The 15997-nt window shown below is 52.0% G+C and overlaps 1 protein-coding gene across 4 annotated transcripts; it reads left to right on the top strand.

Moving 5' to 3' along the window:
* The first annotated feature begins 6005 nt into the window (after positions 1 to 6005).
* Positions 6006 to 13301, top strand: LOC119952173 (zinc finger protein 239-like). Of its 4 annotated transcripts, none has more exons than XM_038775773.1 (2): positions 6006 to 6225; positions 11929 to 13301. In XM_038775773.1, the coding sequence occupies exon 2, from the start codon at positions 12053 to 12055 to the stop codon at positions 13208 to 13210; it is 1158 nt and encodes a 385-aa protein (XP_038631701.1). In that variant the 5' UTR covers positions 6006 to 6225; positions 11929 to 12052; the 3' UTR covers positions 13211 to 13301. The 4 variants fall into 4 exon arrangements, with proteins under 4 accessions (XP_038631701.1, XP_038631700.1, XP_038631703.1 ...); XM_038775772.1 differs by lacking the exon at positions 6006 to 6225 and adding an exon at positions 6991 to 7248; XM_038775775.1 differs by lacking the exon at positions 6006 to 6225 and adding an exon at positions 6991 to 7252.
* Positions 13302 to 15997: the final 2696 nt, after the last annotated feature.

The raw sequence follows: 15997 nt of genomic DNA, 5'->3' as shown, positions 1-15997 counted from the left end.
GTGTACTGGATCCGCTCTTGATAGGGTCTCTCTCCAAAGGTCTGCACAGATAAGTAAGGAACCTGATCTGATAACTTTACTTATAACTGGCATTTGAACTGTATTGGGTTTGTAGCCATCGAAAATGGCCACCTGCAAACGACCATGGGAATTGTGGTCAACTTGGACACAGACAAGTACACAGCTTCTGTGTATTGTGCAAAGAAGCCAGACCTGACCGAAACTTGCATCCATTAAAGGTCAATCACCATTTCCCCCAGGACAATAGAGTTTGAATCAAGGAGATATAGCAGTAGCAGACTAACCGGCGCCACTTCCCCTTAGTTGGAAACGTGCCTGGAACAATGACAGCTGGGACCCACCCAGCCACCGAGGTATCTACCCCTTAATTGGCCAGGATGAATAAGGGTGATCGAAACCCTATCGATCCATTGGAGCTGGAGATAGGACCGCCCAAAAGGGCGCGAAAGAGAAGGGTAAGAAGCCCTGCGCACTAGGGATCGGCCTCTTTTGGACCGGCCTGTGTGCGGCCAATTGCAGCATATCAACCAGCCAGATTCAAGGACCCGCGATCGCTACCTGAAGGACGAGCCCAGCCGAGACAAACCTGAAGACTTCCAACCGACCCGCACGGACACAGATAAAGGCCCTATCTCTCGCACAGAGCCAGTTACCCCGAAGTTAAGTAATGGTCATCTTAGTTATTAGGCTGCGTGAATCATTGCATATAAAACAAGTGTGTTTGTTAATAAACTGTCTTTTGGACTAATATATTGGTTGTGTGGTCATTAGGTCAATATAAGAAACAGCTTGTGGTTCACATAGAAAGAAAGAAGTCAACAGGTTGCTTAATTGGAATAGCTATAGTGAAGATGTAGAGAATAAGTTAGAATTTTTCCTTTTATTTAAGAACTGTTTAACTGTCAATTTTACAGCAATTTCTGTGATGTTAATGTGGTTAATAGTGTGTTAAAAATAAAGTTGGTTTTAACATAAAAGATACCTATTGGTCAGAGTCATCACACCTGGGATGAAGAAACCTTTCCTCAGTTTTGCTGGGGTATCTCGTCAGGTATCCTTTTCTTGTGTATATAGATTTAGTGTACCCAATTATTGTTTTTCCCAATTAAGGAGAAATGTAGCATGTCCAATCCACCTACCAAAGAACAAAGAAAGTACAGCATAGGAACAGGCCCTTTGGCCCTCCAAGCCTGTGCCGACCATGCTGCCCGACTAAACTAAAATCTTCTGCACTTCCGGGGCCCGTATCCCTCTGTTCCCATCCTATTCATGTATTTGTCAAGATGCCCCTTAAACGTCACTATCGTCCCTGCTTCCCCCACCTCCTCCGACAGTGAGTTCCAGGCACCCACTACCCTCTGTGTAAAACACTTACCGTGTACATCTCATACCCTGCACAGCTTTTGGGTTCTGGGGAGAAGGGTTGTAGGGCTGGTTTAGCACAGGGCTAAATCGCTGGCTTTGAAAGCAGGTTAGCAGCACGGTTCAATTCCCATCCCAACCTCCCCGAATAGGCGCCGGAATGTGGCGACTAGGGACTTTTCAGTGTAACTTAATTTGAAGCCTACTTGTGACAATAATCGATTTTCATTTCATGTGCAAATTTCACCCGGATTGAACCCGGGTCCTCAGCACTGTGAGGCAGCAGTGATAACCACTGCGCCACCATGCTGCCCACTCTCGTCTGGTATCCTAACACATGGCCACCACCATCCAGAAGAACAAGGCAGCAGATCCCTGGGAATGCCACCATCCAGTTCCCCAGACGTCACAGAACAGTTCCACGGAGCGCAGGCTATTCGGTCCATCGTGTTTGCACTGGTTTTCCAAAGCAGAGTGGCACTCACTAATTTCCCCCTAACCCAAAGGTCTATGGATCTACACCATCTTCTGCTATCCATTATTACGCCTAGGTTTTCATTGTAGAGAATGTTTATCAGATTCATGGGCAGCACGGTAGCACAGTGGTTAGCACTGTTGCTTCACATCAGCAGGGACCCAGGTTCGATTCCCGGCTTGGGTGACTGTCTGTGCCACATCTGCATGTTCTCTGTGTCTGCGTGGGTTTCCTCCCACAAGTCCTGAAAGACGTGCTTGTTAGGTAATTTGGACATTCTGAATTTTCCCTTCATGTACCCGAACAGGCGCTGGAGTGTGGCGACTGGGGGCTTTTCACAGTAACTTCATTGCAGTGTTAATGTAAGCCTACTTGTGACAACAAAGATTATTAAACGAGTTTCATGGATCAGTGCCATTCCCCCACCGTTTCCCCGTATTGTTTTTATTCAAGAAATCATCTAATATGCTCTTCAATGCCTCGATTGAACCTGCCTCCACCACACTTCCAGATAATGTTCCAGACCCCGAACCACTCACCGTGTGAAAAAGATTTTTCTTACATCACATTTCCTTCTTTTGCAAATCACTTTAAATCTGTGCCCCTGTCTTTCTTGATCCTTTTAACGAGCATGAACAATATTTCCCAATTTACTGTCAAGTCCCCTCATGATTTTGCACATCGCTTTCAAGTCTCCTCTTAACCCTCTTCTCCCCCAGGAGAAGAGTCCCAACCTCCCTAATCTGTCCTCTTGGAAATATGTTGGCTGTTCCTTCATTGTTACTGGGTCAAAATACTGGAACTCCCTCCCTAATAACACTGTGCGTGTTACCTGCACCCCATGGACTCTAGCAGTTCAAGAAGCCAGCTCACCATCACCTTCTCAAGGGGAAATTAGTGAGTGCTGGGCCTAGCCAGTAACGCCCACAAACTGCAAATGAATAATTGAAAATAAAAACCAGAGAACAAATTTTTAATGCAGTGGGGAAAAAGGACAGAGGAGGAAAAAAAAAGTAACGAGGGGACACAGTGTGCCGGGAGTGCTCAGTGTGACCCTGCAGCACCTGGGGACAGAGAAAACAGAATTAACGTTTCAGTGCGGATGACCGCTGTGGGCGGTCATGGAGCCGATACCTTATTTCCATTCATCCCTCCACAATTGCCGCCTGGCCTGAGAGCATCACTGCCATTTTATACACACGTCGACAGGGCTGTGCAAGGGGTCAGCACAGGCGACACGCAGCCCAAGTGGGGTACCAGAGGCAACCGGTGCTGGGCCTCAAGGATTAACAGCGGAGATATCAATGACTTTGGTGAAGGGACTTGAACGTACATGAGCTACATTTGCGGATGATGCAAAGGCAGGTAGGACAGTAGGGGATGGCACTGCTACCTCACAGTGTCAGGGACCCGGGTTCCAGTCTCGGTTGACTGTGTAGAGTTTGCTTTCTCCCCGTGTCTCAGTGGGTTTCCTCCGGGTGCTCCGGTTTCCACCCACAGTCCAAAGGTGTGCAGGATGTGGGGTTACAGGCCTAGGTAGGGTGCTCTTTCAGAGGGTTGGCGGATACCTGATGGGCCGAATGATCTCCTTCTGCACAGATTCTTCCGAGTAGGTTATCAAGAGTACATGTACTCTTGGACCCTGGACACAAAGACAAGGACTTGTTTTTTCTCCCTTTCCAGAAAGGTTGTGAGTGTTGGGCAGCACGGTAGCATGGTGGTTAGCATAAATGCTTCACAGCGCCAGGGTCCCAGGTTCGATTCCCGGCTGGGTCACTGTCTGTGCGGAGTCTGCACGTCCTCCCCGTGTGTGCGTGGGTTTCCTCCGGGTGCTCCGGTTTCCTCCCACAGTCCAAAGATGTGCGGGTTAGGTGGATTGGCCATGCTAAATTGCCCTTAGTGTCCTAAAAAGTAAGGTTAAGGGCGGGTTGTTGGGTTACGGGTATAGGGTGGATACGTGGGTTTGAGTAGGGTGATCATTGCTCGGCACAACATCGAGGGCCGAAGGGCCTGTTCTGTGCTGTACTGTTCTATGTTATATTCTTGAAACTAGAGGCCTGAATGAATCTACAATAAAAACCATGACAGAAAGAATATTCTGAAAAGGAATAAAGTGCTGTAAACCCTTATGAGAAACAAAGACTCGTTTGTTTACCTACTTTCCTTTACCCTAATTTCTTCCTGTATGTGTATGCGTGTATATATAGAGCGAAAAGAAAAATGCTGGAAAATCTCAGCAAGTCTGGCAGCATCTGTAGGAAGAGAAAAGAGCTAACATTTTTAGTGCGATGACTCTTTGTCAAAGCTTGGACTGTGGGAGGAAACCTGAGCACCTGGAGGAAACCCACGCAGACACGGGAAGAATGAACAGACTCTGCACAGACAGTGACCCAAACAGGAATCGAACCTGGGACCCTGGCACTGTGAAGTTATAATGCTAACTACTGTGCTCTATATATAGAGGATGGGGCAAGGTAAAGTGGGGAATAAGATAATAGTTAACCAGTTGTATTTGCTGAATATTTCATTATAGCTCTTGTTATTGATAAAAAGTAATTGTGTTTACATTTACAAATTTTGTGACTGTAATTATTGGGCAGCCAAGGGACTTTGGGATTTTTTATAAGAATTACTGATTAATTCACCTGTGTTGTGACTCCGGGTCTAGCGGGGTTGGAATTGTCTGTGCACTTGCCCAGGGTGTCGTACCACCCTCTCCTCTTTAATCAGGTCATCCCCTCACCTCTCTTGTAAACTCCAAAGAAAACAAGCCTCGGCTGTGCACTGAGATTGACATTTATTGTCACATGTACCGAAGTACAGTGACAAGTATTTTTCTGCAGCCAATGGAACGTACACAGTACATACACAGTAGACAAAAGAATAATTGACAGAGTACATTGACAGTGGTGCATCAACAAATAGTGACTGGTCAGCGTTCTTACAGGGAACAGATCAGTCCAAGGGAGAGTAATTGAGGAATCGGATAGCTGTGGGGAAGAAGCTGTTCCTATGTCTGGATATGCGGGTCTTCTGATGGAAGGGTTTGGAAGAGGGCAAAGCCTGGGTGGGAGGGATCTCTGACAATGCTGTCTGCCTTTTCGAGGCAGCGGGTGGAGCATACAGAATCAATGGGAGGATGGCAAGCTTTTGTGATGCGTTGGGAGGTTTAGGTGGCAGGAGATCACAGAACTCCCACCTGCCGCCTTGGGAAGCACGGTCGCACAGTGGTTAGCATTATAGCTTCACAGTGCCAGGGTCCCAGGTTCGATTCCCGTTTGGGTCACTGTCTGTGCAGTCTGTTCATTCTTCCCGTGCCTGCGTGGGTTTCCTCCGGGTGCTCAGGTTTCCTCCCTAAGAAGGGAGGAAAATGTGCAGGTTAGGTGGGATGGCCATGATAAATTGCCCTTAGGTTAGGTGGGGTTGATGGTTTACTCGGACAGGGCAGAAGTCTGGCCCTTAGTGGGGTGCTCTTTCCAAGAGATAGTGCAGAATTGATGGGTTGAATAGCCGGGGGCAATGGGGGCCGAGCGCGCCGGGGGCAATGGGGGCCGAGCGCGCCGGGGGCAATGGGGGCCGAGCGCGCCGGGGGCAATGGGGGCCGAGCGCGCCGGGGGCAATGGGGGCCGAGCGCGCCGGGGGCAATGGGGGCCGAGCGCGCCGGGGGCAATGGGGGCCGAGCGCGCCGGGGGCAATGGGGGCCGAGCGCGCCGGGGGCAATGGGGGCCGAGCGCACCGGGGGCAATGGGGGCCGAGCGCGCCGGGGGCAATGGGGGCCGAGCGCGCCGGGGGCAATGGGGGCCGAGCGCGCCGGGGACAATGGGGGCCGGTGGGAGGGATTGAAGCGGGGGAGGGGGTGGGGTCAATGGGGCCGAGCGGCCGCCATTCTGTGGTTGGGCTCCACGAGTGCGCATGCGTGATGCCAGTCTTAACGGCTGCCACTAAGATGGCGGCAGGTTGCCCTGGTAACCCGGGACAGAGAGATAGTAGCGTCTGCGGTGGCAGAGCGGCTTCTGCCGTATCTTGTACTCCCCTCTTAGGACGCCGAGCTTGAGAGTATTATGAATCCGCCGCGGACGCCTCTACCTGCTCTCCGACCAAAGGCTCCTCACCTCCATTTTGCAGGCTGCAGCGACAACTCCCCCCCATCTCCTCCTCTGAGCATGCGCCGAGGAGGCTCGGGTTCCGCGCATGCGTGCTAGCTGCCCAGGTCTGGACCTGCGCACTCGGACCATCCTGCTACGTGCATGCGCCGTTGCTCCTGTTGGTCACAGAAAGGACGAGGCCGCATTCCACCCGGTGCTGGGGAGGGGGCTGGGCCGAGCGTTACCCACAACCTCCTCCTCCCCGCCCACCGTCGCTGCAAAGTGAGTCCTTGGAAATTCCCTGTACGGAAGGGGAAAGGGGGGTGAGAGGAAGAGATCGATCGGCCAGCGGCCCCGGGGGAGGAGGCAGGAGATGGGTCGGTTTCAGCCACGCGGGGCACGCCGGGAGGGTGGCGCCGCCATTGCCCCCGGGACCCGATTTCCGGCCATCGCCGGAAGACTAGGCGACGTCAAGGCCCCGCCCACCGACGTAATGTGCGTCTTCGCCCTCGTCAAACGCCTCCCGGCCCCTCCCACTCTAACCCGCGAAGGGCCGTGAGCGACTGACGTTTCCGGCCATTGTCTTGTGCGGCCCAATCAGAATTGCGTGCGGGGGGTGGGGTGTCTCTGGTCTCCAGCGTGCTCGGTTATTCTGGTCAGGGCCCGGCAACAATGGGAAGCCCAAACTCCCCTTCACCCGCCCGCTCGGCGAACCAACCGGAAAGGCGAGGACCCTCAGCCAATGGGGAAAGGGGGCATCACCTCCGTTTCGGCCAATGGCTGGAGCAGGCCGGCTCCGAGTCGAACCAATCGGAGAAGGGCTTGGTCCCACAGAACATGGGCGATTGTCCTCGGCGGCCAATGGCTGGAGAGGGACGGCTCGGAGCCCGCTCGGCGGGCCAATAAGAAAGTGGGTACCCGAGCGCCCGAGCACCTCCCGGCCAATGGGGAGAGGAAGCCGAAGGCCAGCCATTGTTCTCGCCAGCCAATGGCGGAGGAAGGGGGCGTGGTCCTGGCGCAGCCGGAGCCGCTTGGCTTTGAGGCCAGTGTGTCTTTGTCTGGATCCCCAGCAAGGAGCTGATTCTCTCCCCTCCCCCACCCCCCCTCTCCCCATACCCAGGGCCCAGGCTGGGCCTGGCCACGCCACACAAGGGCCTCGCTTTGCAAGCTGCATCCACCTCCCCCTGATTTTTTTGCATTGCAGTTTAAAAAAAAATCTTTTTGCAAAAAAAAAGAAGGAAAGAAGAAAAGGGAGAAAGGTCGAGAAGTTTTATTTTCAATCCCTGAAGGAATCTACAGCCTGTGGTTGGTTTGTGCAGGATCTTTTTGTTTTGTTTAAACAACGTTCCCCCCCCCCCTCCCTTCCACTCTTAAATGTGGGTTTCAAACGTTTGGGTTTGGGGGGAGAGATTTTAAAAAGGTGCAAGAAAAACAAAAGGCACAAACTCTTTGCATTTGAATGCAAAAAAAGTGGAGAAGATCTGCAACCTTTTCTCCCTTGGTGCATATTTGTGCTACTTTAAAGGTACAGTTCTGCTTGTCTGATTTTCACCGCCCCATCTCTCCCCCCACTGTGGGGAGATGTTTCAAGGGACCTGCGGTGGTTCCTTATCTCGTGAAGCCGCCTCTGTTCCTCTCTGTCGTATGTGGGGGAAGAGATTCAGAAGGAGCGGGCCTTACCCCCCCCCCAACCGCACTGCGCTCTCTGGGATCTTCGAAGAGTGTGAGAGAGGCCATCTCATTTGTATAGACTGACCGCCATCCCCTCCCTGCGGCATGACCCCTTCCGCGATTCCTGTCGTAACTGAGCCAAATTCATAGCGGGGCGTGCAACAGAGTGGGTGCAGGGGAGGATATGGAAGACGGGGATTGTGCAGGAGTTTCTTCACTCGGGCATGATGAGTCTTTGCAATTCTCTACACTCACCGACCAGAGGGAGCTCGGTCAATGAGCGTGTTATAGATAGAAGCCGCGAAGATTTCTGGAGATAAATGTCATCGAGAAGAGGGGTGGTGGGGTGGGTATGGAGAGATCGCGAGGACATGGTGCGAAGATGGAGGATCAGCCAGGATCAAATCAAATGGAACTGGCCCAAGGGGCCAAAACCTCTTCTCCCCCCCCCCCCCCCCCGCGCACAATCCTCTTTTCTAGTGGGGGGTAGAGGGGGGATCGGCATGTTTTGGGACAGAAATCAGGTCCAGGACATGGAGCAAAAGCCGATATGGTAAACGACAATCTAATTCATATCCGTCGGGATCTTATTGAAGGCTAGGGGTAGGAGGTGAGGGGGTAGTGGGCTGAATGGCCTACTACCTCCTCAAACAATTTTCGATGTGACCTGCTTCTCGGGAAAGAGTTCTTGTCTGGCTGGTTTTGTTATGTATTTTATAGCTCCTGTTGGGATGGGGGAAGGGCAAATGTTTTAAGGATTTTCTCCACCTGATTAGATTCTTAGAGGTTATTTCCCTTGTGAATTGGGGTGGGGAGGGGTGCAGTTAAAAATTGGGGCATCTCCCATCGAAACGGAAATGAGGAGAATTGTGTTCTCTCAATGGCTGGCCAGTCTTCCCCTGAAGTACACGGAGGAATATGTAGTTGAGGCAGAGTTATATTGATTGTCAAAAGGCGGGGGGGTGAAAGGCGGGAATGTGGGGCAGTGGTGACAGTCCAGATGAGCGGCGATCTTATTGCTTGCGGAGGAGGCTTCAGGGGGCGACCTCCTATTTGGACTTCCCATGTTGGGTATTCAATCCCGTTTTCGGGGGGCTTTGTCGGTGCATGCACTTCCTCTTCAATAAACATGGCGGATGACCTTCGGGGGATGGGTTTCACTCAAAAGGAATTAGGTTGTTACCTGAAAAGGAAGAATGTGCAGGGTTGTGGGGAGAACACCAGAGGGGGGGTGGGGGATGGGGATGCAGAATGGGATGAGGTACATTGTCCATTCAAAGAGCCAATGGGCTGAATGGCCTGCTGTAAATCTGCAGCGAGTAAATCCGCAGCATTTGCAGTTCCCTGGGGTACAGAATTCCGACGGTTCGCAAGAATTCTGGGGATTATCTTGAGATGGATAGAAAGCTGGTCAGCAGATAGGAAGCAAAAAGTTGGAATAAATGGGTCTTTTTCTGATTGGTAGGCAGTGACTAGTGGGGTAAACCGCAGAGATCTGTGCTTGGACCCCAACTGTTACATTATATATTGATTTGGATGAGGGAACTAAATGCATTATCTCCAAATTTGCAGATCATACAATGTTGAGTGGGAGGGTGAGCTGTGAGGAGGATGCAGAGATGCTGGATTGGTATTTGGACAGGCTGAGTGAGTGGGCGAGATGTAGTATAAACTGGATAAATGTGAGGTTATCTGCTTCGGTTGCAAAAATAGAACGGCAGATTATTCGAATGGGTGTAAATTGAGAGAGGTGGATGCTCAGCGAGACCTTAGTGTCCTTGTGCATCAGTCGCTGAAAGTAAGCGCGCAGGGGCAGCAGGCAGTAAAAAAGACAAACGGTATGTTGGCCTTCATGGAGAGGATTTGATTATAGGAACAGAGATGTGCTACTGCAATTGTATAGGGCGTTAGTGAGGCTACATTCAGAAGTATTGTGTGCAGTTTTGGTGGCTTATCTGAGGAAGGATCTTCTTGCTGTGGAGGGAGTGCAGTGAATGTTTACCAGGCTGATTCCTGGGATGGCGGGACTGTCACATGAGGGGAGACTAAATCATTTAGGATTATATTCATTGGAGTTTAGAACAGGGAGGGTGGATTTGACAGAAACGTACCAAATTGCACCAGGATTAGACATGTTCCCGATGGTGGGGGAGTCCAGAACTAGGGGTCAGAGTTTGTGGATAAGGACTGAGATGCGGAGAAATGTCTTCACCCAGAGAGTGCTGAATCTGTGGACTTCACTACCACAGAAAGTAGTTGAGGCCAAAACATTGTGTAATTTCATAAAGGATCTAAATATAGCTCTTGGGGCTAAAAGGATCAAGGGATTTGGGGGGAGGGGGGGTGGGGAAGGCGGGATCAGGGTATTGAACTTGAAAATAAGCCATGAACATAATGAATGGCGGAGCAGACTCGAATGGCTGCCTCCTGCTTCTAGTTTCTATGTTTCTAAGTCTTCGAACGAAGATGTTTCTCCTTTATTTAATTTCCAGCTGAGGTCCCCAGTCTGTGAACACCTCCGCTCCCCCTCATCACCTGAACTCCTCCTAATTTGAGAATCCCCCCCCCCCCCCGACTGCCAGCCAGCGAAGGGAGATTTTTTTTTTAAAAGCATCTTAACATGTGAAGCCCCTTGATCATTATGTGTGTCTCAATGGGATCACCTCTTGTTCATCTTAACTCCCAACGCCTACCTGGGATCGAGACCAGCTTGCCGCCCCCCCCCCCCCCCCCCCCCCCTGGGGTCTGGCAGCGAATGTCTCCTCCCTTTGCGTGGGGGGGGGGGGGGGGGGAGAGAATCAGGGCCACCTCCGAATCCTCACAGGCTATGGTCTCAACCGGGCCCCCTCGGAGTTCATGTCCATAGATCTCTGAAAGTTGCCACCCAAGCGGATAGAGCCGTGAAGAAAGCCTATGCTGTGTTAGCCTTTATTAACAGGGGAATAAATGGGTCTTTTTCTGATTGGTAGGCAGTGACTAGTGGGGTAAACCGCAGAGATCTGTGCTTGGACCCCAACTGTTACATTATATATTGATTTGGGTGAGGGAAATAAATGCATTATCTCCAGATTTGTAGATCATACAATGTTGAGTGGGAGGGTGAGCTGTGAGGAGGATGCAGAGATGCTTTATTGGTATTTGGACAGGCTGAGTGAGTGGGCACATGCATGGCAGATGTAGTATAATCTGGATAAATGTGAGGTTATCTGCTTCGGTTGCAAAAATAGAATGGCAGATTATTCGAATGGGTGTAAATTGAGAGAGGTGGATGCTCAGCGAGACCTTAGTGTCCTTGTGCATCAGTCGCTGAAAGTAAGCGCGCAGGGGCAGCCGGCAGTAAAAAAGACAAACGGTATGTTGGCCTTCATGGAGAGGATTTGATTATAGGAATAGAGATGTGCTACTGCAATAGAGCCGTGAGGTTATGCTGCAACTGTACAAGACCTTGGTTCGACCACATTTGGAGTATTGCGTGCAGTTCTGGTCACCTCATTATAGGAAGGATGTGGAAGCATTGGAAAGGGTGCGAAGGAGATTTACCAAGATGCTGCCTGGATTGGAGGATAGGTCTTATGAGGAAAGTTTGAGGGAGCTATTGCTTTTCTCATTGGCGTGAAGAAAGATGAGAGGTGATTTGATTGAGGTGTATAAGATGATGAGAGGGATAGATAGAGTGGATGTTCAGAGACTTTTTCCTCGGGTGGATGTAGCTGTTACAAGGGGGCATAACAATAAGGTTCAGGATGGGAGATATAGGAGGGATGTCAGAGGTCGGTTCTTTACTCAGAGAGTGGTTGGGGCGTGGAACGCACTCCCAGCTATGGTAGCGGAGTCGGACACTTCAGGAACTTTCAAGCGGTTATTGGATAGGCATATGGAGTGCACTAGAATGATTGGGAGTATGTTGATTTGATCTTAGTTTCAGACTAGTTTGGCACAACATCGTGGGCCATAGGGGCTGTACTGTGCTGTACAGTTCTATGTTCTACTCAACTGCACGTCGGCCGGTCCAACAAAAGGTTTGATTACTGCCGCCCGATTTCACGGAGCGAGGTTTGGGGAGAGTGAGCGGGTGGAGACTGACTGATTTTGTAGAGAGTGGGGTTGCGAGAGAGGAAAGAATGACCCATCGAGGCCGGAATTGTCTGCTGTGAATTTCGATCCTGGACCGACACAGGTGGATTTTGGAAATTTCTTATTCAGGGGATTAGAAGGGGAGGGTTTGCACCCACAAAGCTAACTAGGTGTATCCGCTGAATTTCTGTCCTGGGGCAGACAGTAATGACTTTCTTTTTCTGTGAACTCGTTTTACAGGGGCTACGAAGGAGAGGATTTGCAGACGGAAATCTCAAAGCGAACCTTGCGTTGACGGAGGGAGACCTGATCCGCAGTCCAACCTCCCGATCTGCCGGCAGCTGAATATCGGCAGGCACCGAACATGGAAGGAGAGAACGGCAAACCGGAGAAGAAGGCGCAGCCGAGTACCGAGCGCGGCCCAGGACACAGACCGACGGCGAGAGACCGGGGCGGCGAGCGGGCGCACAAGTGCGGAGATTGTGGGAAGGGCTACCACACCCAGTCAGAGCTGGAGACCCACCGTCGCAGCCACACGGGAGAGCGCCCATTCTCCTGCCCGGTCTGCGAGAAGGCCTTCACCCGCTCGTCCGACCTGCGGGTGCACCAGCGGGTCCACACGGGTGAGCGCCCCTTCTCCTGCCCAGTCTGCGAAAAGAGCTTCACCCGCTCGTCCCACCTCCTTACCCACCAGCGGGTTCACACCGGCGAGCGTCCTTACAGCTGCTCTGTCTGCGGCAAGGGCTTCACCCAGCTCTCTAACCGGCTGCGGCACCAGCGTCTCCACACAGGCGAGCGCCCCTTCAACTGCCTCGTCTGCCGTAAGGGCTTCACCGACTCCTCCACCCTGCTGCGTCACCAGCGACTCCACACCGAGGAACGGCCCTTCACCTGCTCGGTCTGCGGCAAGGGCTTCACCCGCTCGCCCCACCTCCTCACCCACCAGCGGGTTCACACCGGCGAGCGCCCCTTCTCCTGCTCGGTGTGCGGCCGCCGCTTCACCCAGTCCTCCCACCTGCTGACCCACCAGCACAGCCACACGGGCGAGCGTCCCTTCCGCTGCTCGGTGTGCGGCCGGGGCTTCACCCAGCTCTCCCTCCTCCTGGCCCACCAGCACCTGCACGCTGAGAACAACCCTGTCAAGTTCCCCGAGGGGGAGGCCCCGCTGATGGAGGAGGAGGAGGGGGGCGGCGGCGATACGCCCCTGGAGGGCGAGGCGGTGGCCGCAGGCCCCCTGCCCCTCCTGCACCCCCGGCCTGCCCAGCCTGGCGAGCGGCCCTTCAAGTGTTCGGTCTGCGCCAAGGCCTTCACCTGCCTCTCCCACCTGCTGCGCCACCTGCGGGTGCACAGCGGCGAACGCCCCTTCCAATGCTCGGTCTGCGAGAAGGGCTTCACCCAGTCCTCCAGCCTGCTGACCCACCAGCGCATCCACACCGGCGAGAGGCCCTTCTCCTGCTCCCAGTGCGGCAAGGGCTTCTCACGCTCCTCCCACCTTCTGCGGCACCAGCGCATCCATGTTTGAAAGGGGACCGAGGAGGAGGGTGGAGGGCTCTTTGACCCAACGGGAACTACAAGCCCGTATGACCTGACCCGTTTCAGGAGTAGTGGGGGGATGGGGGTGGGCGGGAGGGGGGGTGGGGTTTTGGGGGGAGGGGGGGGGGGGGGGTCGAAAGCAAGTCGACCAGGCATTTCGGAAGCGTGGACACTCTGCACCAGTGTCGTATAAATGGCCTTGTGACTTTTTCTCCATCGAACGCTTGGCCAGAACATTCAAAACATACGACAAAATCTGGTTTGGGGCGGAGGGAGGGGCGGGGGACACGCATGTCAAGCCCAGGCCGCGCCCCCTCCCGCCCCTCCATGCCATGACCCAGCCAACACCGCCGGCTGGTCAGCCAGCGATCTTGACCGCGGCCCCGTTTGGATGCCGACGCGGTGCGGTGGGATATTCCTGGATACTCAGCCTTCGGGCAGTTTGGGGTGGTACTGCAGAGGGGGTGGGAGGGGAGGGCTGGGTTTATTTGTAGTCTTAGTCAAAATTTGGTGGGTGGATCATCGCATTCCATTTAATAAGCTATTTTAAAGCTCCCTGTGTCAGTCTCCGTGTGCGTGTGTGTGTGTGTGCGTGTGTGCGCGCGTGTGGTGTTTCATTTTGCAGCGGGCTCCCTGTCAAACCAACAGATGGGGGAACTGGGTGACAGTGCGGTGAGAAAGAGAGAGATGTGACACCGTTTTGTGTGGAAATGAACCCACTCGTGTTGCCGAATTGCTCATGGGAGTGAAACATGAGTGGCATTTTCACTTTTCACTGACCTGTGGATAAGGTTGCTTAACCCCAGTGAACGATTCATCCACATGATGAGCTCCCACCTCCGTTTTTATCAAAACAGGAGATTGGTGTCAGTGACTGTGGGGTTTATATCAGACAGGAGATTGGTGTCAGTGACTGTGGGGTTTATATCAGACAGGAGATTGGTGTCAGTGACTGGGGTTTATATCAGACAGGAGATTGGTGTCAGTGACTGTGGGGTTTATATCAGACAGGAGGAGATTGGTGTCAGTGACTGTGGGGTTTATATCAGACAGGAGATTGGTGTCAGTGACTGTGGGGTTTATATCAGACAGGAGGAGATTGGTGTCAGTGACTGTGGGGTTTATATCAGACAGGAGGAGATTGGTGTCAGTGACTGGGGTTTATATCAGACAGGAGATTGGTGTCAGTGACTGTGGGGTTTATATCAGACAGGAGGAGATTGGTGTCAGTGACTGTGGGGTTTATATCAGACAGGAGATTGGTGTCAGTGACTGTGGGGTTTATATCAGACAGGAGATTGGTGTCAGTGACTGTGGGGTTTATATCAGACAGGGGATTGGTGTCAGTGACTGTGGGGTTTATATCAGACAGGAGATTGGTGTCAGTGACTGTGGGGTTTATATCAGACAGGAGGAGATTGGTGTCAGTGACTGTGGGGTTTATATCAGACAGGAGATTGGTGTCAGTGACTGTGGGGTTTATATCAGACAGGAGGAGATTGGTGTCAGTGACTGTGGGGTTTATATCAGACAGGAGGAGATTGGTGTCAGTGACTGTGGGGTTTATATCAGACAGGAGGAGATTGGTGTCAGTGACTGGGGTTTATATCAGACAGGAGGAGATTGGTGTCAGTGACTGTGGGGTTTATATCAGACTTGAGATTGGTGTCAGTGACTGTGGGGTTTATATCAGACAGGAGATTGGTGTCAGTGACTGTGGGGTTTATATCAGACAGGAGATTGGTGTCAGTGACTGTGGGGTTTATATCAGACAGGAGATTGGTGTCAGTGACTGTGGGGTTTATATCAGACAGGAGGAGATTGGTGTCAGTGACTGTGGGGTTTATATCAGACAGGAGATTGGTGTCAGTGACTGTGGGGTTTATATCAGACAGGAGGAGATTGGTGTCAGTGACTGTGGGGTTTATATCAGACAGGAGGAGATTGGTGTCAGTGACTGTGGGGTTTATATCAGACAGGAGATTGGTGTCAGTGACTGTGGGGTTTATATCAGACAGGAGATTGGTGTCAGTGACTGTGGGGTTTATATCAGACAGGAGATTGGTGTCAGTGACTGTGGGGTTTATATCAGACAGGAGGAGATTGGTGTCAGTGACTGTGGGGTTTATATCAGACAGGAGATTGGTGTCAGTGACTGTGGGGTTTATATCAGACAGGAGATTGGTGTCTGACTGTGGGGTTTATATCAGACAGGAGATTGGTGTCAGTGACTGTGGGGTTTATATCAGACAGGAGATTGGTGTCAGTGACTGTGGGGTTTATATCAGACAGGAGGAGATTGGTGTCAGTGACTGTGGGGTTTATATCAGACAGGAGGAGATTGGTGTCAGTGACTGTGGGGTTTATATCAGACAGGAGATTGGTGTCAGTGACTGTGGGGTTTATATCAGACAGGAGGAGATTGGTGTCAGTGACTGTGGGGTTTATATCAGACAGGAGATTGGTGTCAGTGACTGTGGGGTTTATATCAGACAGGAGATTGGTGTCAGTGACTGTGGGGTTATATCAGACAGGAGGAGATTGGTGTCAGTGACTGTGGGGTTTATATCAGACAGGAGATTGGTGTCAGTGACATGTGGGGTTTATATCAGACAGGAGATTGGTGTCAGTGACTGTGGGGTTATATCAGACAGGAGATTGGTGTCAGTGACTGTGGGGTTTATATCAGACAGGAGATTGGTGTCAGTGACTGTGGGTTTATATCAGACAGAGGAGATTGGTGTCAGTGACTGTGGGGTTTATATCAGACAGGAGG

The sequence above is a fragment of the Scyliorhinus canicula genome, chromosome 17, assembly GCF_902713615.1.
Source record: "Scyliorhinus canicula chromosome 17, sScyCan1.1, whole genome shotgun sequence".
In the NCBI taxonomy this organism is placed as follows: Eukaryota; Metazoa; Chordata; class Chondrichthyes; order Carcharhiniformes; family Scyliorhinidae; genus Scyliorhinus; species Scyliorhinus canicula.
This window is presented reverse-complemented; position numbering and strand designations above follow the sequence as displayed.

Coding starts and splice junctions, on each gene's coding strand:
- LOC119952173 (XM_038775773.1), top strand. CDS start 12,053: ATGGAAGGAGAGAACGGCAAACCGGAGAAGAAGGCGCAGCCGAGTACC.